The sequence below is a fragment of the Leucoraja erinacea genome, chromosome 39 (assembly GCF_028641065.1).
Source record: "Leucoraja erinacea ecotype New England chromosome 39, Leri_hhj_1, whole genome shotgun sequence".
Taxonomy (NCBI): Eukaryota; Metazoa; Chordata; class Chondrichthyes; order Rajiformes; family Rajidae; genus Leucoraja; species Leucoraja erinaceus.
Window position 1 is genome coordinate 11086764 of NC_073415.1, and position 24571 is coordinate 11111334.

At 49.6% G+C, this 24571-nt stretch overlaps 2 protein-coding genes across 2 annotated transcripts in view; both read left to right on the forward strand.

Moving 5' to 3' along the window:
• LOC129714362 (protein Niban 1-like) overlaps positions 1-17564 on the forward strand; it is a 24213-nt gene extending 6649 nt beyond the window's left edge. The window contains exons 2-14 of the mRNA XM_055663912.1: positions 1402-1532; positions 4000-4131; positions 5463-5577; positions 6723-6890; positions 7293-7408; positions 8661-8765; positions 10964-11126; positions 11658-11845; positions 12381-12542; positions 13513-13629; positions 14145-14252; positions 15849-15960; positions 16498-17564. Of these exons, the coding sequence (XP_055519887.1) occupies positions 1402-1532; positions 4000-4131; positions 5463-5577; positions 6723-6890; positions 7293-7408; positions 8661-8765; positions 10964-11126; positions 11658-11845; positions 12381-12542; positions 13513-13629; positions 14145-14252; positions 15849-15960; positions 16498-16709 (1829 nt within the window). The 3' untranslated portion in view covers positions 16710-17564. The remainder of the gene's footprint in view (positions 1-1401; positions 1533-3999; positions 4132-5462; positions 5578-6722; positions 6891-7292; positions 7409-8660; positions 8766-10963; positions 11127-11657; positions 11846-12380; positions 12543-13512; positions 13630-14144; positions 14253-15848; positions 15961-16497) is intronic.
• Positions 17565-18820: 1256 nt separating this feature from the next.
• LOC129714365 (procollagen galactosyltransferase 1-like) overlaps positions 18821-24571 on the forward strand; it is a 34875-nt gene continuing 29124 nt past the window's right edge. The window contains exon 1 of the mRNA XM_055663915.1: positions 18821-19102. Coding sequence (XP_055519890.1) covers positions 18870-19102 — 233 coding nt within the window. The 5' untranslated portion in view covers positions 18821-18869. The remainder of the gene's footprint in view (positions 19103-24571) is intronic.

The following is a 24571-nucleotide window of genomic DNA, read 5'->3' on the forward strand; positions in this document are numbered from 1 at the left end:
TGCCTTCACACGCATTGGCATAGAGTGACACAGTGTGGAGACAGGCCCTTCGGCCCAACCTACCCACACTGGACAACAATGGGGTTGGACAGGCTAGATGCAGGAAGATTGTTCCCGATGTTGGGGAAGTCCAGAACAAGGGGTCACAGTTTAAGGATAAGGGGGAAATCTTTTAGGACCGAGATGAGAAAAACATTTTTCACACAGAGAGTGGTGAATCTGTGGAATTCTCTGCCACAGAAGGTAGTTGAGGCCACAGTTCATTGGCTATATTTAAGAGGGAGTTAGATCTGGCCCTTGTGGCTAAAGGGATCAGGGGGTATGGAGAGAAGGCAGGTACAGGATACTGAGTTGGATGATCAGCCGTGATCATATTGAATGGCGGTGCAGCCTCGAAGGGCCGAATGGCCTACTCCTGCTCCTATTTTCTATGTTTCTTTGTTTCTATGTCCCAGCTACACCAGTCCCAACCTGCCGCGTTTGGTCCATATCCCTCCAAACCGGTTCTATCCATGTACCTGTCTAACTGTTTCTTAAACGTTGGGATAGTCCCAGCCTCAACTACCTTCTCTGGCAGCTTGTTCCATACACCCACCACCCTCTGAGTGAAAATGTTACCCCTCAGATTACTATTAATTTGAGTTTAGTTTATTGTCACAGTGGTACAGTGAAAAGCTTTTGTTGCGCGCTATCCAGTCAGCAGAAAGACAATACATGATTACAATCGATCCATTTACAGTGTACAGATAATAACATTTAGTGCAAATAAACCCAGTAAAGTCCGATCAAAGATAAGCCAAGGGTCTCTGTGTTAAGTGGAGCTAGAGTGGTTGGTGGACCAGCTGTAAGTGGTACAGGGGTGCAGTGGTAGAGTTGCACCAGAGACCCCTGACTACGGGTGCTGACTGTATGGAGTTTGTACGTTCTCCCCATGACCTGCGTGGGTTTTCTCCGGGCGCTCCAGTTTCCTCTCACACTCCAAAGATGTACAGGTTTGTAAATTAATTGGCTTGGTATAAATGTAAATTGTGTGTCTTGTGTGTATTGGGTTGTGTCAATGTGCGGGGATCGCTGGTCGGTGCGGACTTGGTGGGCTGAAGGCCCTGTTTCCACGCTGTATCTCTAAGAACTAAAACTAAAACTAAAGTGGATTTAAGGTACATAGACAGAATAGGTTTGGAGGGATATGGGTCAAACGCAGGCAGGTGTGAATACTGTAGATGGGGCATGTTGGTGGGTGTGGGCAAGTTGGGCCGAAGGGCCTGTTTCCACGCTGTACGACTCATTGGTGGTTGGTGGTATAGATGGAGTCAGTGTTGTTGGTGTGGGTGATCATTGTGCCAGTTGCCTCCAGTTGCTGTCTCTGCCCGCCGACTGAGTTTCTGTCTGTTGCATCCTCAGGGAAGGCGGACGAGGTCCTGGACGACATGCGGCCTCACTGTCGCAGGTGCTGCGCGGCTGCCTTCCTCAACCAGGTCTGCAGCGAGCTGGAGATGCAGGCGAGCCACGCTGTTCAACTGCTGCACAACAAGGTAAGGAGTGGTGGGGCCTGACGGTGGGCAACCTAGTGTGGGTCCCACGCTGGGCCAGGCGAGCGGGTGCAGTTTCCCATTGGTCTGGATAAAGTAAACTCTTATAGCCATATAACCATATAACCATATAACAATTACAGCACGGAAACAGGCCATCTCGGCCCTACAAGTCCGTGCCGAACAACTTTTTTTCCCCTTAGTCCCACCTGCCTGCACTCATACCATAACCCTCCATTCCCTTCTCATCCATATGCCTATCCAATTTATTTTGAAATGATACCAATGAACCTGCCTCCACCACTTCCACTGGAAGCTCATTCCACACCGCTACCACTCTCTGAGTAAAGAAGTTCCCCCTCATATTACCCCTAAACCTCTGTCCCTTAATTCTTATGCCCCTGTCCCACTTAGGAAACCTGAACGGAAACCTCTGGAGACTTTGCGCCCCACCCAAGGTTTCCGTGCGGTTCCCGGAGGTTGCAGGTGGTTGCCGGAGGTTGCAGGTAGTGGAAGCAGGTAGGGAGACTGACAAAAACCTCCGGGAACCGCACGGAAACCCTGGGCGGGGCACAAAGTCTCCAGAGGTTTCCGTTCAGGTTTCCTAAGTGGGACAGGGGCATGACTCTTGGGAATCAGCCAGGTGGCTCTGTCTTCCACAGGTGTGGGCTGGGCTAGAGGGGCCAAATGGCCTGTTTGTTCTCATTGTACCTAGCCTCGCTTGTTGCCTTTACACTCTGTGCCCCTAGCTTTGTACTCTGTACCCTTGTGCTAAAGAATGACAACTATTAGACTTCCTGAATGCTTCCCTCACCTGCATGTTTACTTTCTGCGCCTCCTTAGCCTGCACACCCTGATCCTCCTGTACACAAACATTTACCGCTTTCTCACCATTTAAAATATAATCTTCTATCCTATTCTTCCAAAGTGCACAGACTCGTATGTTCCCACATTATCACTCTGCTATCTTCTTGCCCGCTCCCATATGTTGTTGATGTCCTTTCACAGATCAGCTTGGTTAAGTTTAATTTAGAGATACAGCGTGGAATCCACAGAAGCCACAGAGTCCACGTCGACCATCCATGGCCCGTTCACACTAGTTCTATATTATCCCACAATCACACCCACACACTGGGGACAATTTACAGAATTAACCTGCAAACCCATCTGTCTTTGGGACGTGGGAGGAAACCGGAGCACCCGGAGAAAACCCACGCGGTCACAGGCAGAACATGCAAACTCCACACAGGCAGCAGCTGAGGCCGGGATCGAACCCGGGTCTCTGGCGCCGTGAGGCAGCAGCTCTACCCACTGCACTGCTCTGATTTTACACCCGTTGCCTGGTTTCATGGTCACCCTTCCTGGGATCAGCACTGGACCCAGATTTATTATTTGAATGTAAATTACACAGCTGTGGGACTCAGACCCGTCTGCATCTATGATCATGAACCCAGGCTGTTAGTCCATGTGTAGGAACGAACTGCAGATGCTGGCTTAAATCAAAGATAAATCGAGTAACGTAATGATTGCTTAGACTGTCTCTCCCCCCCCACCTTAAGAGAACATACAGCATAGCACAGCACAGTACAGGAACAGGCTCTTCGGCCCATAATGTTTGTGCCAAACACAATGCCAAGTTAAACTGAAGGTAGATAAAACTGGAGAAACTCAGTGGGTGAGGCAGCATCTATGGAGCGAAGGAAAAGGTGACGTTTTGGGTCGAGACCCTCCTTCAGTCTGATGTGGAGGTTCTGTGGATTCCACGCTGTATCTCTAAATTAACCTTAACTAAGCTGATCTGTGAAAGGACATCAACAACATATGAGAGTGGCAAGAAGATTGAATGATAATGGGGGAAAAACCAAGTTCAACTGCTCTCATCTGCCTGTACATGACCCATAACCCTTGATTCCCTGCACATCCATGTACCTATCTAAAAGTCACTTAAATGCCACTATGGTATCTGCCTCCACTGCCACCCCAGCAGCTCGTTCCGTGAAGTTTCTGTGTAAAAAAACTTGTCCCACACATCTCCAGCAAACATTCCGCCTCTCGCTATAAGCCCTCTAGTGTTGGACAGTTAAAACCTGGGAACAAGGTTCTGACTGTCTACCTTATCTATGCCTCTCATAATTTTATATACTTCTGTCGAGTATTCCCTCAACCTCTGATGTTGCAGTGAATTGTCCTCAATATTCGGGGGGAGATATTGAACCTGATACTTCCAATGAATAATAAAAACTGGCAATAGACAATAGGTGCAGGAGTAGGCCATTCGGCCCTTTGAGCCAGCATCACCATTCAATGTGATCATGGCTGATCATCCCCAAGCAGTACCCCGTTCCTGCCTTCTCCCCATATCCCCTCTTCTCAGAGTCTGAAGAAGGGACTCAACCCATTCCTTCTCTCCAGAGATGCTGCCTGTCCCGCCGAGATACTCCAGCATTTTGTGTCTCTGTTCTTTCCCCAGGTGTCTGGAAGTACTGACCAAGTGATATCCAGTGGCTACATCATGCAGTATGTGGAACACAAGAGGAAGTGGAAGGAGAAATACTTTGTGATGAAGGCGAGCTACCTGTTGGAGTGTTTTGAAACTAAAGAGGTAATGATGTTACCAGTTGCTATTGGAAAGGTGGCATCAAGCTGGAAAGAGTGCTGTGAAGATGGACACAGAATGCTGGAGTAACTCAGCGGGACAGGCAGCATCTGTGGAGAGAAGGAATGGGTGACGTTTCAGGTCGAGATCCTTCTTCAGACTGATGTCGGGAGAGGGAGATACGTAGATAAGGAAGTGTAAGGTGTGAAAATAAGACACAGCTGCAGAAGGGCCTCAAACCGAAATGTCATCCATTCCTTCTCTCCAGAGATGCTCCCTGTCCCGCTGAGTTACTCTAGCTTTTTCTGTCTATCTTTGGTTTAAATCAGCATCTGCAGTTCCTTCCTACACATTAGAAACAAACCAAAGCCTGACTTATGGACTACATAAGCTAGCCACGTGAGATTGAGCTGCCCTCCACCTCCAGATGGAGCTATTGCAAATATAACCACATCTTCACTCATACCATTCTTACCTAAAGTAAAGGCTCAGAGGATTCCCACAGAGTGGGAGAGTCTAGGACTAGAGGTCACAGCCTCAGAATTAAAGGACATTCCTTTAGAAAGGAGACGAGGAGGAATTTCTTTAGTCAGAGGGTGGCGAATCTGTGGAATTCTTTGCCACAGAAGGCTGTGGAGGCCAGGGATATTTTAAGGCAGAGATAGATAGATTCTTAAGGTACACAAAACAGCTGGAGAAACTCAGCGGGTGTAACAGCATCTATGGATGCTTAATGCTATGGATGTTCCTTCTTAAACATAGATAGATTCTTGATTAGTACGGGTGTCAGGGGTTATGGGGAGAAGGCAGGAGAATGGGGTTAGGAGGGAAAGATAGATCAGCCATGATTGAATGGTAGAGTAGACTTTATGGGCCAAATGGCCTAATTCTGCTCCTATCACTTATGAACATGAAAGATTTGGGGGAAATTACTTGCATGGAAAGAAGATTGGTTAAAGCATAGAAAACAGAATCTTGACAAGGATTGTAACAGTCTGAAGAAGGGTTTCGGCCTGAAACGTTACCTATTTCCTTCGCTCCATAGATGCTGCTGCACCCGCTGAGTTTCTCCAGCATTTTTGTGTACCTTCGATTTTCCAGCATCTGCAGTTCCTTCTTGAACAAGGATTGTAACATCGTTGTTTAATACTCAGTATAGTTGATTTTTAAGAATATTTGTTTAACTTTGTATTCTGGTGGCAGACTTGTTGGGTTTTTTTTCTATTGTACATATTATTCTTGTGATAATTGATTTCATTTATTTTTGGGTTAAAAAATAAAACTCCCTGAGGTAGCTGAGGCCCTGTGTGCTGTAACTTTGCCTCCCTGTGCTACAGGCTGCCCAGAGAGGAGCAGGAGCAGACAGCGAGATACGCCTTTCGGGCTGCATCCTGTTGAACGAGGTGTCTGCCTACAGGGAGATGCTGAGACAAAGCTGGCCTGCACTCAATGGTAAGAGAGCGCTGGGACGGGGATCAGACCTGGGGCTGCACCATCTCACCCAGTCCCAGGCGGGACCGACATACGATGAAAGAATGGATCAACTGGGCTTATAATTCACTGGAATTTAGAAGGATGAGAGGGTCCCTTATAAAAATTAAAGTATGCTATGCACAAAATGCTGGAGTAACTCAGCAGTACAGGCATCATCTCTGAAGATCAGTCTGAAGAAGGGTCTCGACCCGAAACATCATCTATTCCTTCTCTCCACAGATGCTGCCTGTCCCGCTGAGTTACTCCAGCATTTTGTGTCTATCTTTGATTTAAACCAGCATCTGCAGTTGTTTCCTACTTATATAAAATTATTAAGGGATTGGACTGGTTAGATGCAGGATAAATGCTCCCCATATTGGGGGGGGGGGGGGGGGGGGGGGGGGGGGGGGGAGTCTGGAACCAGGGGTCACAGTTTAAGTATAAGGAGTAGGCCATTTAGGACAAAGATGAGGAAAACCATTTTCACCCAGAGAGTTGTGAATCTGTGGAATTCTCTGCCACAGAAGGCAGTGGAGGCCAATTCACTGGATGTTTTCAAGAGAGAGTTAGATTTAGCTCTTCGGGCTAACAGAATCAAGGGATATGGAGAGAAAGCAGGAACGAGTACTGATTCTGGATGATCAGCGATGATCATATTGAATGGCGGTGCTGGCTCGAAGGGCCGAATGGCCTACTCCTGCACCCTTTGGCTATGTTTTCTATTCCTCACCCGTCAGTGTATGGATACACCAAGGAATGCTAGCATTCATTTTGAGTATATCCACACTGTGTATCTAGACACAGTAAACAGCTCTATTGTAATCACATGTTGTCTTTCCGCTGACTGGTTAGCACGCAACAAAAGATTTTCACTGTACATGACAATAAACTAAACTAAACTATAAAAGCAAGGATGCAATGCTGAGGCTTTACAAGGCACTGGCTGGACCACAGTGGGAGTATTGTGAGTAGTGAGCGCCATATCTGAGCAAGGATGTGCTGGCCTTGGAGAGGATTCAGAAAAGGTTTCCACGCTGTATCTCTAAACTGAAACTAAACTAAATGCTGGGATGGGAGCGTGTGGCTGTGAAAGGTGCTGCCTAAATGTAGTCGCTGCTTTGCAGGTGTGGCAGACTCTCACTTGGAAGAACAGCACACGAGCTTTCCGACAAGGCACCAACTCTTCCTGTGGCACGCCTACAGACCCCACCTCCTTCTCAGTTTCCGCACTGAAGAAGACTCTCACACCTGGGCCATGCTCCTTGCTGATGGGGTTCGACGTCTAAACACCGGTAAGAGCTTTCTTCCCCACCTCCTTCCCCCCCTACTGGGGCAGCAGCAGCTGTCTGTACGGAGTTTGCACGTTCTCCTTTTGACCTCTCGGAGATCTTCAGCTTCCCCCCACACTGCAAAGACGTACAAGCTTGTAGGTTAGTTGGCTTGGTGTAAATGTAAAAATTGTCCCTAGTGTGTGTCGGATAGTGTTAGTGTGCGGGGATCGCTGGTCAGTGCAGATTAGGTGGGCCGAAGGGCCTGTTCCGCGCTGTATCTCTAAACTAAAGCTACAGCTCGTTGTCTCTCCGGATCTTGTGCTGTACTCTTCCATATTGTAACCCCTACTGTTCCTGAACAGATTTGCAAAGAGAAGTCTCTTCTTGTGATAATTCAAACCAGTGCCTGTGTCTTGCTTGCAGTGCTCTTTGGCAGAGACTCCTTTGAGGCCCGTGTGTTCCTGGAAGCAGTGCGCGGATATAGGGAACAGAATGGACATTACGGCATCTGTGACTTGTACTTGGGTTCAGAGATCGAGGTAAGGTTCACGGATTGCCTTGGTATTTGCCCCTACTCACAGTAAAAGGATGAGTCCCCATCTATAAAGAAACTACAGGTCATTTAAGGGCCTGTCCAACTTGGCGATTTATTTGAAAATTTCAAAATCCAGTGGTGACAAAAAAATGTAGCGACACTTGAAAAAACGCCGGCCGTCATACGTCATCACGTCGCAAATTCTTCGGTGACCTGATCCGTCAGTCGCCGAAAAAATCGGCAAGTGGGCAGGCCCTTTAGACAATGGAGATGGCACGGTGGTGCAGCTGGTAGTGCTGCTGCCTCGTAGCGCCAGAGACCCGGGTTCGATCCACTCCGCCTCCTGTACGGAGAAACACACCCATGGAACACAGGGTGCGGATCCATAAAGTTCTCTGAGATGTTTCAAACCTGGTTCTGCCTCTGTCCCTGGCTGGTGTAAACGTCAGGAATGTCCATCGGATCGGATAAGGGTTAGTGTTTCCACCACTGTCAAATAGAGACAGGACATTGTGACCCTCAACCTTGTGTCTCCTTTTGTTTCATCTTGGAGATCCTCCATTGACCCAGTTTGATACATAACTCTTAATACCTCAGTTCAGTTTAATTTATTGTCAGGTGTGCCGAGGTACAGTGAAAAGCCTTTGTTGCGTGCTATCCAGTTAGCGGAAAGACCACACATGATTACAATCGAGCCGTCCACAGTGGATAGATACATGATAAGGGAAAAACGTTTAGTGCAAGGTAAAGCCAGCAAATTCCGATCAAGGATAGTCCGAGGGTCACCAATGAGGTAGATAGTAGTTCAGCACTGCTCTCTGGTTGTGGTAGGATGGTTCAGTTGCCTGATAACAGCTGGGAAGAAACTGTCCCTGAATCTGGAGGTTTCACACTTCTGTACCTGTGATGTACTTGAAGGGGGGGAAATTCTAGCACTCTTGCGGGCTGCTCCAGTAAGAGGAGATGAGGTAACTCCGTGATTATGAAGGCTCTATGGATGAAGACCCCCTGGTAGAGGGTGAACGAGTGTCCCACCAACGAGGAGATCCTCCAGCGATACAAACCAAGGGAAGGCAGCGGTGAAACCACGTTAACAGCCCCCCACCCCCCCCCACCCGGCAGACACTGAGAACCAGATCACAATGGATGGACACCACCCAAAGTATCTCACAACATTGCCCACAGCTCTTCAAGCCAAAGGAAGCAATGAGTAAGCTGTTCATGTGGAGATGAATTTATTTCTGATCTCTTCTCAGATCCTGAGTAATCTGGTGATGGAAGACTTGTGTCCTGCGTTGGAGTCTCAGCTCATTCCTCACGTCAGAGGGCCAGAGAGCAAGAGGAAGCAAACCTGGCTCAGGGTGAGTCTCATCTGAAACAGCTTCAGACAAACCATGTGGGAGTTTTCAGTTTTCATTTCTCTACCTCTCACCCTCCATCTTTGTACCAGTGCCTCTTGTTTCCTCTCTCTGTGTCCCTGCAGTGTGTGTGTGTGTGTTTGTGTTTGTGTGTGTGTGTGTGTGTGTGTGTGTGTGTGTGTGTGTGTGTGTGTGTGTGTGTGTGTGTGTGTGTGTGTCTCACGCTCCCTGTCTCTCCTGTCCCTCCCGCGCTATTTGGTATTTTTAAAACAGTTATTGATAGATTCTTGATCCATAAGGGCATCAAAGGTTACAGGGAGAAGGCAGGAGAACGGGGTTGAGAGGGAGAGATAGATCAGCCATGATTGAATGGTGGTCTAATTCTATTCCTATGTCTTATGGTCATGGTCTCTGCCTCTCTTTGTGAGAAGGTTTATGGTAAAATATGCTAAACTTGTTCATGCATCAGCACCAAATCTCTTGACTTCTCTTCTACATCACTCCTCAATGTTTCCTGTCACATGGCTTGCAACATCTTGTGTAGTTATTAAACATTGCCACGTTATTGATATTTTCACGAGCCTCCCTTGCATTCCAGGAAGAATAGGCAATTTCCTTTCTTCCTTTCTCCCCCACTTTGGGGAGATCTGATTTCTGATTTCTCGCGTGTCAGTGCCGTTCTCCGCAGTTCCGTTTATTGCCGACTCCGTTCTTTGTCAGCTTGGGTAGAGTCACGGACAGAGGGATGTGTAGACATCAGGCCTAACAAAACCACTTCAATTCATCCATCTTTCGAAAAGCAGCCTCCCTCTTTGTTTAAGATGCAGACATCTGTTATTTCCATTACAATTTGGATAGAAACATAGAAATTAGGTGCAGGGGTAGGCCATTCGGCCCTTCGAGCCTGCACCGCCATTCAATATGATCATGGCTGATCATCCAACTCAGTATCCCGTACCTGCCTTCGCTCCATACCCCCTGATCCCCTTAGCCACAAGGGCCACATCTAACTCCCTCTTAAATATAGCCAATGAACTGATGGTGAATGAAATTAGAATTCTTCACGCACACAGACACTCACACACACACACATGCACGCTCACTCTCACTCGTACTCACATGCTCACTCTCACTCACACTAGTGTATGGCATTGTACGTTTGATTTAGTTCAGAGACACAGCATGGAAACAGGCCCTTCAGCCCACTGAGTCTATGCCTACCGTTTACACATGTTCCATCTAATCCCACTTTCTCATCAACTCCCTACACACAAGGGGAAATTTGCAGAAGGCAATTAACCTACAAACCAGCACGTCTTTGGGATGTGGGCAGAAAACCAGAGCACCCAGAGGAAACCCACCAGGTTGCAAGGAGAACGTTCAAACTCCCTACAAACAGCACCTGTAGTCAGAATCGAACCTGGTGGTCTGGCGCTATGATGCAGCGGCTCTAACCGCTGTGCCACCGTGCCGCCCCTCGTTGGTTGGTGTTAATGTGTTGGTTGGTATGTGTTGCTCTCAACACAGTGGCGCAGCGGGAGAGTTGCTGCCTCACAGCGCCAGCTCCCGGATACGATCCTGACTACGGGTGCTGTCCGTATGGCGGAGTTTGTACATTCTCTCTGTGACCACGTGGGTTTTCTCCGGGTGAAGTGTGAAATGAAATGGTGAGGAGTGGGGTGGGGGTACGGGTGAAGAGACGGAGGGAATGTGTCGACACAGAGGAACTGAGGTAGTTGGAATCTTGAGCAAAGTGCTGGAGTAACTGAGCGGTTTAGGCAGCTCAGCTCGACTACGGGTGCTGTCTGTGCGGAGTTTGTACGTTTGACCGCCTGGGTTTTCTCCGAGATCTTCGGTTTCCTCCCACACTCCAAATATGTACAGGTTTGTAGGTTAATTGGCTTGGTGTCGATGTAAAAATTGTCCCGAGTGTGTGTAGGCTAGTGTTAGTGTGTGGGGAATCGGTGGTCGGTGCAGACTCGGTGGGCCGAAGGGCCTGTTTCCGCGCTGTATCTAAACTAAACTAAATCTACCGTGCACCCGTGACGCTCCTGGCCAGCAGAGATGGCAGAGCTTGCACGGGAGTTACCATTCGGAATGGCACAGGGTGGAGCCCCAGCACCAGCATGGCTCAGTCGGGCCGAATGGCCTGTTGGTGATGTGAACTGGAGATGTTGTTGATGGTTGCCTGTGTTCTGCAGATGCTGGGGGCGATGTTCGGCGTGGTGGAAGGCCGGGTGTCCGAGAGGTTCCAGGCTCTGGTCCAGGACAACGAGGAGCAGAGGCAGCGGCTGGAGCGGGCAGTGCGGCCAGACCTCAGCCAGATCCTCACCTCCAAGAAGCAGCTCGGCCACAAGCTCCAAGGTAGCCGCCATCTTGAATTATTCCATGGGTTCAGGGAGAGGTCAAAGAAAGGCACATCCACCCCAGGTCGCGACCCCAGCCAGGTCATGACCCCAGGTCACCCCAACCACAAACAGCTCCCATCCTCAGGTCTGACCCCACGTAGGTCATGACCCCAGGTCTGACCCCCGACTGGACACCAGACCTTGAGGAACGTAAACACCGCACTCTGAATCATAGAAACATAGACAATAGGTGCAGGAGGAGGCCATTCGGCCCTTCGAGCCAGTACCGTCATTCATTGTGATCATGGCTGATCGTCCCCTATCAATAACCCGTGCCTGCCTTCTCCCCATATCCCCAAACATGTTCAGGGAGAATGGGAGTGGGGTGGGTCTGGGGTCCAGGTGGGTGGAGAGAGGGGCAGAGCAGGGAATAAGGTGGGGTTGGGGCGGGAGTGGGAAGGGGAGGGGATGGAGAGAGGAAGTCAGGATTGCCAAAGGCCGAGCGGTTGGGTTGGGTTGGAGTGGGTGACGATTGTTGTCTCCTCAGCCTCGGTGGGGGAGAGGGTGCGGGACTTCTGCCGAGCGCAGGTGGAGCCGCAGCTTGGGTCAGTGCGGGACGCAGTGGCAGCATCAGTCAGAGATCTCCTCGCCGAGACCCGAACACTCTTCTCGCAGGATGTGGGTGAAGTGATCAGCGCGGTGAAGAGTGGAGGAGACAACTGCTCGCTGCCTGAGGTACACAACCTTACTCCAGCATTTGGTGTCCATCTTCGGTTTAAACCAACATCTGCCGTTCCTTCCCATCTTGTCTAAATTAAACTCCATCTGCCCAGCCTTTGTGTTCTATCTTTAGTTCTGCTCAGAGATACAGCACGGAAACTTGGGCCACAGAGTCCACGCCGACCTTCAACCCCTCGTTCTACATGATCCCACTTTCTCATCTACTCCCCACACACACACGGGGTAATTCACAGAGGGTCGATCAACCTACAAACCCGCATGTCTTTGGGATGAGGGAGGAAACCAGAGCACTTGGGGGAAAACCCAAGTGGTCAAGGTGAGAACGTGTAAACTCTGCACAGACAGTACTCATAGTCAGGATCGAACCTGGGTCTCTGGTGCTGTAAGGCAGCAACTCTACCGCTGTGCTGCCCAATGTTTGGATTGTGAAGATGTGTGTGTCTTTCCGATGGAGGTACGTTGGGTCAATGACCCGCTACATTGGGTCCAACCCTGGTTCAAGCTTCTTTCTTCCGTTCCCTCCCCACAGGTAAGCAGCCGGCTCCTGGAGTTTCCACATCACTCGACACAGCTACATCTCTGCTACAGGAAGACCAACAAGCTGGAACAACACCTGGACAAAGTGGCCCCACATTTCACTTTTGACGGGGTTCACTTTCTGGTTCAGCGAGCTGAAAACATGGTCCAGCAGGTCAGCACCGCCATCAGCCTGTCCGTCCACACCCATTGGGGCACCTGCACTCGGTACAGTGAGGCACACATGCATGCATGCATCGACACAGCAGTGCATGACTCCAGCATTCACAAATGCAGTCAATCAGATATGCACAGACAGGCAGGCAGAAAAATTCTGAAGCCAGGAATTAGTGTGATGGTAGTCACAGAGTTTTCACAGAGTTCTGGAGTAACTCAGCGGGTCAGGCAGCATCTCTGGAGAACGTGGTTAGGTGATGTTTCACAGAGTGCTGGAGTAACTCAGCTGGTCAGGCAGCATCTGTGAAGAACATGGATAGGTGACGTTTCACAGAGTGCTGGAGTAACTCAGCGGGTCAGGCAGCATCTGTGGAGAACATGAATTGGTGATGTTTCACAGAGTGTTGGAGTAAACCAGCGGGTCAGGCAGGAGTTCCAGAGTGGTGAATCTCTGGAACTCTCTGCCACAGAGGGTAGTTGAGGCCAGTTCATTGGCTATATTTAACAGGGAGTTAGATGTGGCCCTTGTGGCTAAGGGGATCAGGGGGTATGCAGAGAAGGCAGGTACGGGATACTGAGTTGGATGATCAGCCATGATCATATTGAATGGCGGTGCAGGCTCGAAGGGCCGAATGGCCTACTCCTGCACCTAATTTTTATGTTTCTATGTTTCTATCTCTGGAGAGAAGGAATGGGTGACGCTTCGGGTCGAGACCCTTCTTCGAGATCCTTCATCAGTTGTCTGATTTTAATACTTGAATGAGCGAATGAATGAATACTTTATTCTTACATGTGACGTCACGGGGATATTCTTTGTTTTGCGTACACAAGGTCGTACACAAGGTATGCCAAGAGTCACCACGTAAAGAGTGGCGACAAGGTTACAAAGTTTCACACAGCGGGATTATGCCTTTGTTGTTGGTTGCGTTGTGATGTCCACATTACCTCCTCTCTCGCTCTCCTTACAGTTGATGGAAGATGCAGTTTACACCTTTCAGCACATGCTCGCTTCTATGCAGCCTGCCATGGGACTCCCAGCTGAAACCAACCAGCTCCTTGATAATACCAGAGTCCTTGTCCTAAAGGTACTTGTCACCGTGCCAGGGAGCGCCAGGGGTGAAACACATTGGGGGAGAATGGGAAAGGATTCAGAGTGCTGGAGTAACTCAGCGGGTCAGGCAGCATCTTTGGGGAATGTGGATAGGTCACGTTCCAGTTTGGGTCGCTTCTTCAGACGAGATGGGGGGGGGGGGGGGAAAGAAAGCTGGAATGGGGGGGGGGGGGGAGAGGCAGGACAAAGTGTACACGCACCATGTGTGTTTGGGCCATGTAACAAACTGTGTCAGATTGAGCGGTGTGTACATTTACTGTGAGTAATGTGTAACCAACAGTGGGATTAAGGGGGAACTGTAAGTGTGTGTGTGTGTGTGTGGTGCAACAGACATCTTAACATGAGGGGTGTGGATAGGACAGGTTTAGGGGATATGGGCCAAGCGCAGGCAGCCGGGACGAGTGCAGAAGGGGCATGTTGGTCTGAAGGGGCCTGTTTCTACGCAGTATCAATTTATGACCATGACCTGTGTTGTCCCTTTCACTGTAGAAGTTCGACTCGGACAGCAATGCTGCCGGACGGCAGTTTGTTCGGGACACCCTCTTGGAGCTTGTTCTGCCCTTTGTGCTGAAGAACCTGGATCCTGTCTGCAAACCAGTGAGTAAGGGTCCATGTGCTCTGAGCAAGGACATCGTGTCCACATTGCATGTCTCCGCGGCTGCAGGCATGGGGAAGGGCCTTCCGTTTCAGTTTAGTTTATTGTCACGTGTACCGAGGTACAGTGAAAAGCTTTTGTTGCATGCTAACCAGTCAGTGGGAAGACTATACATGATTACAATCGAACCATTCACAGTGTACAGATACATGATGAAGGGAATAACGTTTAGTGTAAGATAGTGGTAAAAGGGTATGATTACGGCAATGCAATTTTATCGAGGAGTTTCCATTAGAAATGTGGATTTAGGAGTTTGGTATGCACAATAGTGACTAGAGATATAAGAATTTTATGAATATTATGTGTAAATACAAGTGGCTCAGCAACAATGTGTATTTCCATATTCTGAAGTGGCCATAACACACACACACGCGCACACAGACACACACACACACACACACACACACACACACACACACACACACACACACACACACACACACACACACACAGTCACACACACACACACAGACACACGGCACGGACACATAGGACGAAGCACACGCACGCACGGACTCCCTTCTGTAACACACACACACGCATCGCCCACACACACGAAGGCTAGCAAGCTGCTGTAACACCGTCGCCCTGCAGCTGCTGTAATTAATATCGTTTCAAACTGTTAAAAGTATATAAAAACTGTCGGAAAGGCAGTAACTCTTTCATGGCTTTCCAGCCTCATGGAACGGCTGGAGATTTAAAAGCATCTGCAAGCCAAAGGTGCAACTGGTCTGTACGTGTACCCAGCAGCTGCCTTCTACAAAGCCCACTTGACCTTGAAGTGCCACGCTGAGTTACACATGAATTCATTTTTAGCAGCAGAGTAATATATTGTGCATTAAATAGCCTAATGGTCCAGCAGGTTTGTGTAATTAATATCCTATAACAGTATTCCTGATGTTTATTTCATTCAGTTTAGTTTAGAGATACAGCGCGGGAACAGACCCTTCAGCCCACCAAATCCGCGCCGACCAGCGATCCCTGCACCCTAACACCATCCCACACACACTAAGGACAATTGTCAACTATACCAAGCCATTTAACCTACAAACCTGAACTAATCTCACTATTGACATTGCTCTCAATTCTGCTGGCCTCTCTATACCTTTACTCCTTTAAGATCATCCTTTGTTGAAGGCAGAGATTTGGCCTCATGTCAAACAATACAATACAATACAATACAATACCTTTTATTTGTCAGCGGTAGATGTAGAACAAAGACCTGCAGATGCTGGTTCTTACCAAAGAAAGGCACTAAGTGCTGAATGAACTCAGCGGGTCAGGCAGCATCTCGGGAGAAAAAGGATCGGTGACGTTTCGGGTCGGGACTGAAGGTCGTTCTGAAGAAGGGTCCTGACCCGAAACGTCATCTATCCTTTTTCTCCAGAGATGCTGCTTAACCCACTGAGTTACTCCAGCACTCTGTGTCTATTAGCGGCAGATACATTCCTTCTTGCTTCAATATCACACTGTGCTTCCCAATGTAACTTATTGGACTCTGGACAGCAAAATGGAATAATGATTATATTCTACTCCAGGAGCTGCCTGCGTATGAGGCAGATGTGCCTGTGGATGACGAGGGAGTAATACAGATTGAAAACATCTACAAGGAACTCGTCCTGCATGTTGTGTCTGAGGAAATTAACAAAGGTATGAATTAAGGTTATAAGGAATAGTAGAATTAGGCCATTCGGCCCATCAAGTCCACTCAGCCATTCAATAATGGCTGATCTTTCTGTCCCTCCTAACCCCATTCTTCTGCCTTATCCCCATAACCTCTGACACCTGTAATAACCAAGAATCTATGTATCTCTGCCTTAAAAATATCCAGTGACGGCATCCACATCCCTCTGTGGCAAAGAATTCCACAGATATTGTGGATGGTTGGCATGGACTTGGTGGGCCGAAGGGCCTGTTTCTGTGGAATTCTCTGCCTCAGAGGGCAGTGGAGGCAGGTTCTCTGGATGCTTTCAAGAGAGAGCTAGATTGGGCTCTTAAAAATAGCGGAGTCAGGGGATATGGGGAGAAGGCACGAACGGGGTACTGATTGGGGATGACCAGCCACGATCACATTGAATGGCGGTGCTGGCTGGAAGGGCCAAATGGCCTACTCCTGCACCTGTTGTCTATTGTTTCCATGCTGTATCCCTAACAGAAACCAATGCAGATGTTCTTTCTCTCTCCTAGCCATGAAGGTGTCGTCCACAGGGCCAGAGTTCAGTCTGTACAATGAGAGTGTGGATTCCCCGCGGGAGGGTGAGACCCAGCATTCCATTGCTCAACACTCCAATTCCACCCGGTCTACAAGTCCAACGGATTCACCAGCACCTGAAGAAGACAGGGATGAAACTGGGAGCACGTCACCGTCGGGGAATGACACAATGGCTGGAGCAATGTGATCATCACCATGACTGCTGGAGACGCCGGACTTTAGTCACCAGATTGGTGGATGCAATGGAACATGACGGTGGGCAAGCAGATTGGAACAGAAAGTTAAAAGGAACTTGCAGCTCAGTTCAAAGAGACAATGTCATTTGGAGATATGGGGCAATCCTGGACATTCCCGGTAGATATGGAGGACTTCAATCATCCTTCCACATAACTGTAACCCTGAAGTGATCCACAATGATGAGCTGTTGAACGTTGACTTATGTAGAAACAAAGAACTGCAGGTGCCAGTTAATACACAAAAGGATACAAAGTGCTGGAGTTACTCAGCGGGTCAGGCAGCATCCCTGGAGAACAGGGATAGGTGATGTTTCGGGTCAAGGCCCTTCTTCAGACTGATTGTGTTGAATTGTTCCTCCTCCTTGTGCTCCACCTGGACTCTCATCTATTTCTCCCCTCCTCCTCTATTTCTTCTTCCGGCTTCACAATTGTTCATTCATGTCTCCCAACTTCTGCTTTTATCTCTGCCTTTGTTCCAACCATCTGCCTATCAAACATCCCCTTCTCCCGCTACACTTTCTTCTGCCTCTCCTCTCTTCTAGCTTTCTTCCTCCCCCCACCATCACCTACAAGCAACCTATACCCGGCCACTGACACTCTCCTCCGCCTAGCGGAGTTGGTCCTTACCCTCAATAACTTCCTGCTGCATCCGCTGAGTTTCTCCAGCACTTTTGTGTAGCTTCGATTTCCCAGCATCTGCAGTTCCTTCTTAAACACCACCTACAATCAGTCTGAAGAACGGTTCCAACCCGAAATGTCACCTATCCATGTTCTCCACAGATGCTGCCTGACCCGCTGAGTTACTCCAGCAAATGTCACCTATCCATGTTCTCCACAGATGCTGCCTGACCCGCTGAGTTACTCCAGCACTCTGTGTCGTTTAACACAATGATTACAGTGGGGTCATTATAGGTGGAGGCCATTGATTGTAAAATTATCTATTTCAATAGATGAATATGATGGAAAATTAAGATGTGGTTCTGCCATAATTTGGGCGGGGCCTGTTATGGGGGCGGGGTCCTGTTGGGGGCGGGGCATGTGGGTGGGCGGGGGGATGGGATGGGTTGTGGGGGGAGGTGGGTGGGCGGGGCCTGTGGGATGGGCGGGCGGGGTCTATGCTATGGGCGGGGCGTGCGTGGTGGGCGGGGCCTGTGGATGGGAGTGGTTTGGGGATGGGGGGGGCTGTGGTGGGCGGGGCTGGGATGGGAGTCTATGCTATGGGGTGGGGCGTGCGTGTGTGTGGGCGGGGCATGGGGGCGGTGGGCGGGAGCGGACTGTGGGTGGGGCCTAGGATGGGCGGGGGAGTGGTGAGTGGGGATGGGCCTGTGGTGGCGGGCGGGCGGGGCATGCGCGGTGGGCGGGGCCCGATGGTGTGGGCGGGGCCTGTGGTGGGGGGCGGGGGCATGCGCGGTGGGCGGGGCCGGTGGGGGAGGGGCCTGTGGTGGCGGGCGGGGCATGCGCGGTGGGTGGGCGGGGCCTGTGGTGAGTGGGGCGGGGGCGGGGCTGTGGTGAGTGGGCGGGGCATGCGCGGTGGGGCGGGGCCATGCGTGGGCGGGGCCTGTGGTGGTGGGGGGGGGTCTGCGCGGGTGGGTGGGCGGGAGCCTGTGGGAGCGGACTGGGCGGGGGGGCTGTGGTGGCGCGGGCGGGCGGGCGGGGCGGGGCATGCGCGGTGGCGGGGCCTGTGGCGGGGGCATGCGTGGTGAGTGGGGGCGGGGGCATGCGCGGTGGGCGGGCGGGGCACGCGCGGTGGGCGGGGCGGGCGGGGCGCGGGGCTGTGCGGGATGGGCGGGGCCTGTGGTGGCGGGCGGGGCATGCGCGTTGGGGCGGGGCCTGTGGTGAGGGCGGGCGGGGCATGCGCGGTGGTGGGGGCGGGGCCTGTGGTGGCGGGCGGGGCGGGGCATGCGCGGTGGGCGGGGCGGGGCATGCGCGGTGGGCGGGCGGGGCATGCGCGGTGGGCGGGCGGGGATGCGCGGTGGGGATGGGCGGGGCCTGTGGTGGCGGGGGCGGGCGGGGCATGCGCGGTGGGGCGGGCCGTTGCCGTTGCCGTTGCCGCTCTGCAGCCTCCGAGCTCCGGGCTGTCCGCCGGCCCGTTGCCCGCCCGCCCACCAGCCATGTCGCGCCGGCCGCCGACGCTGCTCTTCGCCGCCGCGCTGGGCCTGGTGCTGGCGCTCGCCCCCGCCCCGGGCAGCGGCTACTTCCCCGAGGAGCGCTGGGCCGAGGAGTCGCCGCTGCTGCCGCCCCGTGTCCTGCTCGCCATCCTCGCCCGGAACAGCGCCCACGGCCTGCCCGCCTTCCTCGGCCGCGTAGAGGCGCTCAACTACCCCAAGGACAGGGTCGGCCTGTGGTGAGCAGAGGGGAGGGAGGGAGGGGTGAGGGCGAGTGAGGGAAGGAGGAGATAGAGTGAGGGGAGAGGGAAGAATGAGGGAGGGGGAGAAGGAAGGGGGGAAGGGGAGAAGGAAGGGGGGAAGGAATGAGGGAGGGGAATAGGAGAGAAGAGGGAGGGGAATAGGAGAGAAGGGAGAGGGGAGGAAGGGAAGTGGAAGGGAAGGAGGCAGGGGCTGAGATACATCAGGGTGAGGATTGAAAAGGTGCCAGTGTGATTTTTTGCAATATTTCTACATATGGTATTGTATTCAGTCATTAAAGTGTGATCTTTATAAACAAATTCTGTATTTTAAGCACGCCTTTGTAAATTACATCAGAAAGGGTAAACCGCATTGGAAATTGCCTTTAAAGTCAAAGTCAAATGTATTCGTCATATGCACCATCTAAGGTACGGTGAAATGAATTTGCCATGCATCGATACAGTTGAAAAAAGAACACACAATACACAACAGAATTTAACATAAACATCCACCTCAGCATTCTTCACTGTGGTTGTCCATTTAAGAATGCACTGTCTACACACAAAGTTTAATTGGGGCTGGACTGCTTGAATTCTGAGTCGACGTGTATTTGAAAGGCGGGACACCAGAGAATGTAGTAAACGAAATGGACCAGGCTTTTCCTGGAAGGCTGGGTGTGTGCTGGCTCTCTGTCTGCAGAACACAGGGGCTGCAGCGATGGAGTGAGTGGGCAGTGGAGGAGGAGTGGGGCAGTTCCCATGGCTATTCACCCCAATCATCTCCGGTGGGAAAATGGAGGTCTTCTATAAGCATGAAATTTGATGCCTAAAGTGAACACTGTTGCCTAAAAACGGAATCGGGAGTTTTTTTTGGTCTTCGGATTGATCCTGTTCAGCTGTCTTATCAGAGTGCTTGACACAACATTTGGCGTAATTACACAAAATAATGATGTAATTCAACAATAGAAACAAGGAACTGCAGCTGTTGGTTTACACAAAAGGACACAGAGTGCTGGAGTAACTCAGCGGGTCAGGCAGCATCTGTGGAGAACATGGATAGGTGACGCTTCACAGAGTGCTGGAGTAACTCAGCTGGTCAGGCGGCATCTGTGGAGAACATGGATAGGACGTTTTGGTTCGTTTCACAGAGTGCTGGAATAACTCAGCGGGTCAGGCAGCATCTGTGGAGAACATGGATAGGTGACGCTTCACAGAGGGCTTGAGTAACTGCAGAGTTCCCGATCAGCATCACATGGTCATCTTTTGGATAGTAACAGTTTTGGTTCGGGGAGCATGCTTCCAGACGCAAGAAGCGACCCGACCCGAATCTTGATCCGCTGCCTCCTGAGATGTTGCTGACTGCTGAGTGACTGAACATTTGGTGACTGTCTACACATGGTCCAGCGGCCCTAAATGCTTTTGAGGCTTTTACAGAGTTCCCTTTCAGGTATCATCTCCAGTGCTTTGAGATAGTGCATATTTCTAAAGAATGCAGCCAGAAAAGGCATCAGTAACTGAGTGGAACATGCTGCCAGGTTTAAGGTGAATGTCATAGAACTGTTCACTTGTCCAAGAAAGGCCCTTTGAAGGCCCACAATGTCCCTCTTTGGTGGTATGGTACCAAGCCATGAGATAGTACCTGCACTAAAGAACTCAGGGGAAAAGGCAATCACTACTGTATGGAACCTATTTTGCTTAAGGTTGAAGTATTTTAACAGTACAGCCACTAACAACATCTGCTTCAACCACACACCCTCTGGCAGCGCGTTCCATGCACTCATCACCTGTGTAAAAATACGTTCCCCACATATATCCTTTGCCACTGTCACCGTAAAGCTTTGCACTTCAAAAGATAGGTACATGTTTAGGAAAGGTTTAGAAGGATACGAGTCAAACGTGGGCAAATGTGACATGTTGGATGGGGCATGTTGGTCGGCATGGACGAGTTGGGCTGAAGGGCCTGTTTCCGTGCTGTATGACTCTCGGACTCTGAGCTCTCTTTCTCTAATGGCCATGGTGCATACTGACGGCAGTGGTGAATGTCATCAGTGTATGTGTAAGAAGAAACTGCAGATGGTGGAGTAACTCAGCGGGACAGCATCTCTGGTTAGAAGGAATGGGTGATGTTTCAGGTCGAGATCCTTCTCCAGACAGTGTATGTGTCTGCTGACAAGTGGCTGGTGACACATGGGTAGCAATCCCTTTCAACAGGTCTTGTCATCAAACTTCATTGCCATAGAGAGCATTGTATAGTGGGAACTATGAGGGAGGACCTCTGAACGACATCCAGCCACAGATCAAAAATAGCCTTTCCCACAAATATCTTTGCCTTTTTTTTGCCAATAACTTTATTTGTGCTGTCTGGTTCTTTACTTATTCACCAGTGTTTTCATAGTAACTCGCGTGTCTAATTACCACTGAAGTTAGTCAATTAATTAGCTTGTCAATTAGTTAGCTTGTGTGGCAGCCGCAAGTGTGTTGCAATTTCTTCCAGTGGAACGTATGAAGATGAAAGTCATCATTTGGTGAGTGTCAATGTTTCTAGCAGTGGATTGGCAGGGAATGGAGGGATATGAATCATGTGCAGGCCGATGAGATCACTTTGTGTGGAAACAAGGAACTGCAGATGTTGGTTTACAAAAAAGTGCTGCCTTTACCCAGAGGGCAGGCAGCATCTCTGGAGAACATGACAGATGAAGGACATGACAGTCAACCAGGTGACAAGCCTAACTGGAGCAATAATTACCACATAGAACAGTATATTGCTGGAACAGGCCCTTGGGCCCACAATATCAATGGCAATGTCTGTGCTAAAGATGATGCCCAGTTAAGCTAAACTCATCTTCCATCATATGATACTTGCCCCTACATTCCCTGCATATCCACATGCCTTTCTAAAAGCCTCTTAAATGCTACTATTGTTCCTCCTCTACCTCCACCCCTGGCAGCATGTTCCAAGCACTTGCCTCTCTCAGTTTAAAAAAAAACTTGCCCAGCACATCTCCTTGAAACTTCCCTTCTAATATTAAAATTTCCACCCTGGGGAAAAAAGGTTCTGACTGTCTACCCTATCTATGCTTCTCATAATTTTATATACATCTGTTAGGTCTCTCCTCAGCCTCCGGCGCTCCAGAGAAAACAACCCCAGTTTGTCCAACCTCTCCTTCTAGCTAATGCCCTCTAATCCAGGCAGCATCCTTGCAAATCTCTTCTGCACCCTCTCCAACACCTCCACACCCTTCCTGTAATGGGGTCATCAGATCTGCACACAATACTCCAAATGCAGCCTGACCCAAAGTTCTCTAAAGCTGCAGCATGACTTCCTGACTCTTGTACTCAAAGCCCTGACTGATTAATGATTTGAGAAAGGGTCTCGGGGTTCAAACATTAATTGTTTCTCTTTCCATAGATGCTGCCTGACCTGCTGAGTTTCTCCCCGGCATTTGCTGATTTTACTTATAAAGTTTCATCCGCAAAATACCACCCTTTCAATCCCATGCCATCGACACCAGCTTACTCACCCATGCCAGCAAATATTCAGGCTATTGAGTTGGCCTTGCCTGATATCTATTTCTGTGCCGTAATCTTGCATGTGGATAGAGCAACTCGTAATTTTATCCTGCACTTTCCTGGCTTCACACTTCTCATCTTTCAAAGTCAACAGGAGAGCACTGCAAGGAATTTGTGGTGACTTCAAAAATATAATTCTTGTGTAAACTTCTTCTGCACTTGAAAGGAAGTTGCTATAGTGTCAGTTTTTTTTTAGCTGGAGATTTTTAATGCACTTGCACGCAAATACATTACACTTGTGCCCTCTGTCACTGCTTGTCGTACATTATCCTCCAATTCCACGACGTTTACAGGAAACCCTCTCGTTTAGAGAACGGAGGTTTGCCCTTACACAATTCACGCATCCAAACTTTTGAGAAACGTTTATAAATATTGCCGTCACAGTATTTATGTGGGTGAGAAATAAAATAAATAGTCTCCTCTGATGCTGGGCTGCTGACTGGCCTGTTCAGTCACTCCAGCACTTTTTTAATCAGCATTTGCACTTCCGTGCTTTTACACAGGACTAATACGTTTAGTTGCCAATAAGATTGAGAACAAGAGTTCTTCTGCTTTGTGTGGGAAGGAACTGCAGATGCTGGTTTACACTGAAGATAGACACAAAAAGCTGGAGTAACTCAGTCAACAGGAGAGCACTGCAGGGCAGCATCTCTGAAGAAAAGGAATAGGTGACGTTTCGGGTCGAGACCCTCCCTCAGAGCCAGATCTTCAGCTTTACTGCATCTCTCTCTTCCTTTGCAAGGCAAAGCTTGTAATGTTCCTCTCCTACCCCTCCCGCAACTCGACTTCCAAATTCCTCTTGGAGTTTAGCTTGGAGATACTGCGCGAAACAGGCCCTTCAGCCCACCGAGTTTGCACCGACCAGCAATCCCGGTGCACTATCCTACACACCAGGGATAAATTTACAGAAGACAATTAACCTACAAATCTGCACATCTTTGGAGTGTGGGAGGAAACCGGAGCACCCGGAGAAAACCCACGCAGTCACAGGGAGGCCGCACCTTGCACGTCCTTTCGACATCCGTGCCTGTGATTCCCACAAACATATTTACTGCCCGCTCTGCTTTTCCTCCTCTCACCTGAAACATCACCTGTTCCTTTTCTCCAAAGACATACAGGTATGTAGGTAAATTGGCTTGGTAAATGTACACATTGTCCCTAGTGTGTGTAGGATAGTGTTAGTGTGTGGGGATCGCTGGTCGGCGCGGACCCAATTGGGCCGAAGGGCCTGTTTCCGCGCTGTATCTAAATTAAACTAAACATGTCACCCTGATTCCGGCCTTTGTTACATCTTAATTTCACTGTTCTGACACTTTTCCCACTCTCCTTAAACCTGGAATTAATCCAAAATTCAGATTCTTGTTTTAACTAGTACTAAACTACATAAAAATATCCACCGGCTATGCTGTTCATATCAGTTCCCAATTAAGTCATTTTAAAATACTTGTGTTAAAATTGATTCATGTACAAGATCACCCAGGACTTTATTGAAAGGGACAGGATTGTGAGAATTCATATTTCTTGCTCTGCTTTTTCTTGTGTGTTAGTTATGTAGAGCAAAGCAGAGGGATTCAGAATGGGAATGCCAGATATTTGCGGGCAAACCCAAATCTTTGAGCTTGTCAGAGATTAGTTCACGGTTGTGAGTGTGGAAATATAAACTATTTTGGTATGAAATTATGCGTAAGAATGGAAATAGAAAAGTTGGATGGTGAGTGAAAAAACATTGAAAGATGTGTATGAAGGAACTGCAAATGCTGCTTTACACCGAAGATGGACACAAAATGCTGGAGTAACTCAGCGGAACAGGCAGTATCTCTGGAGAGAAGGAATGGGTGATATTTTGGGTCAATCCAAAACGTCACCCATTCATTCTCTCCAGAGATGCTGCCTGTTCCA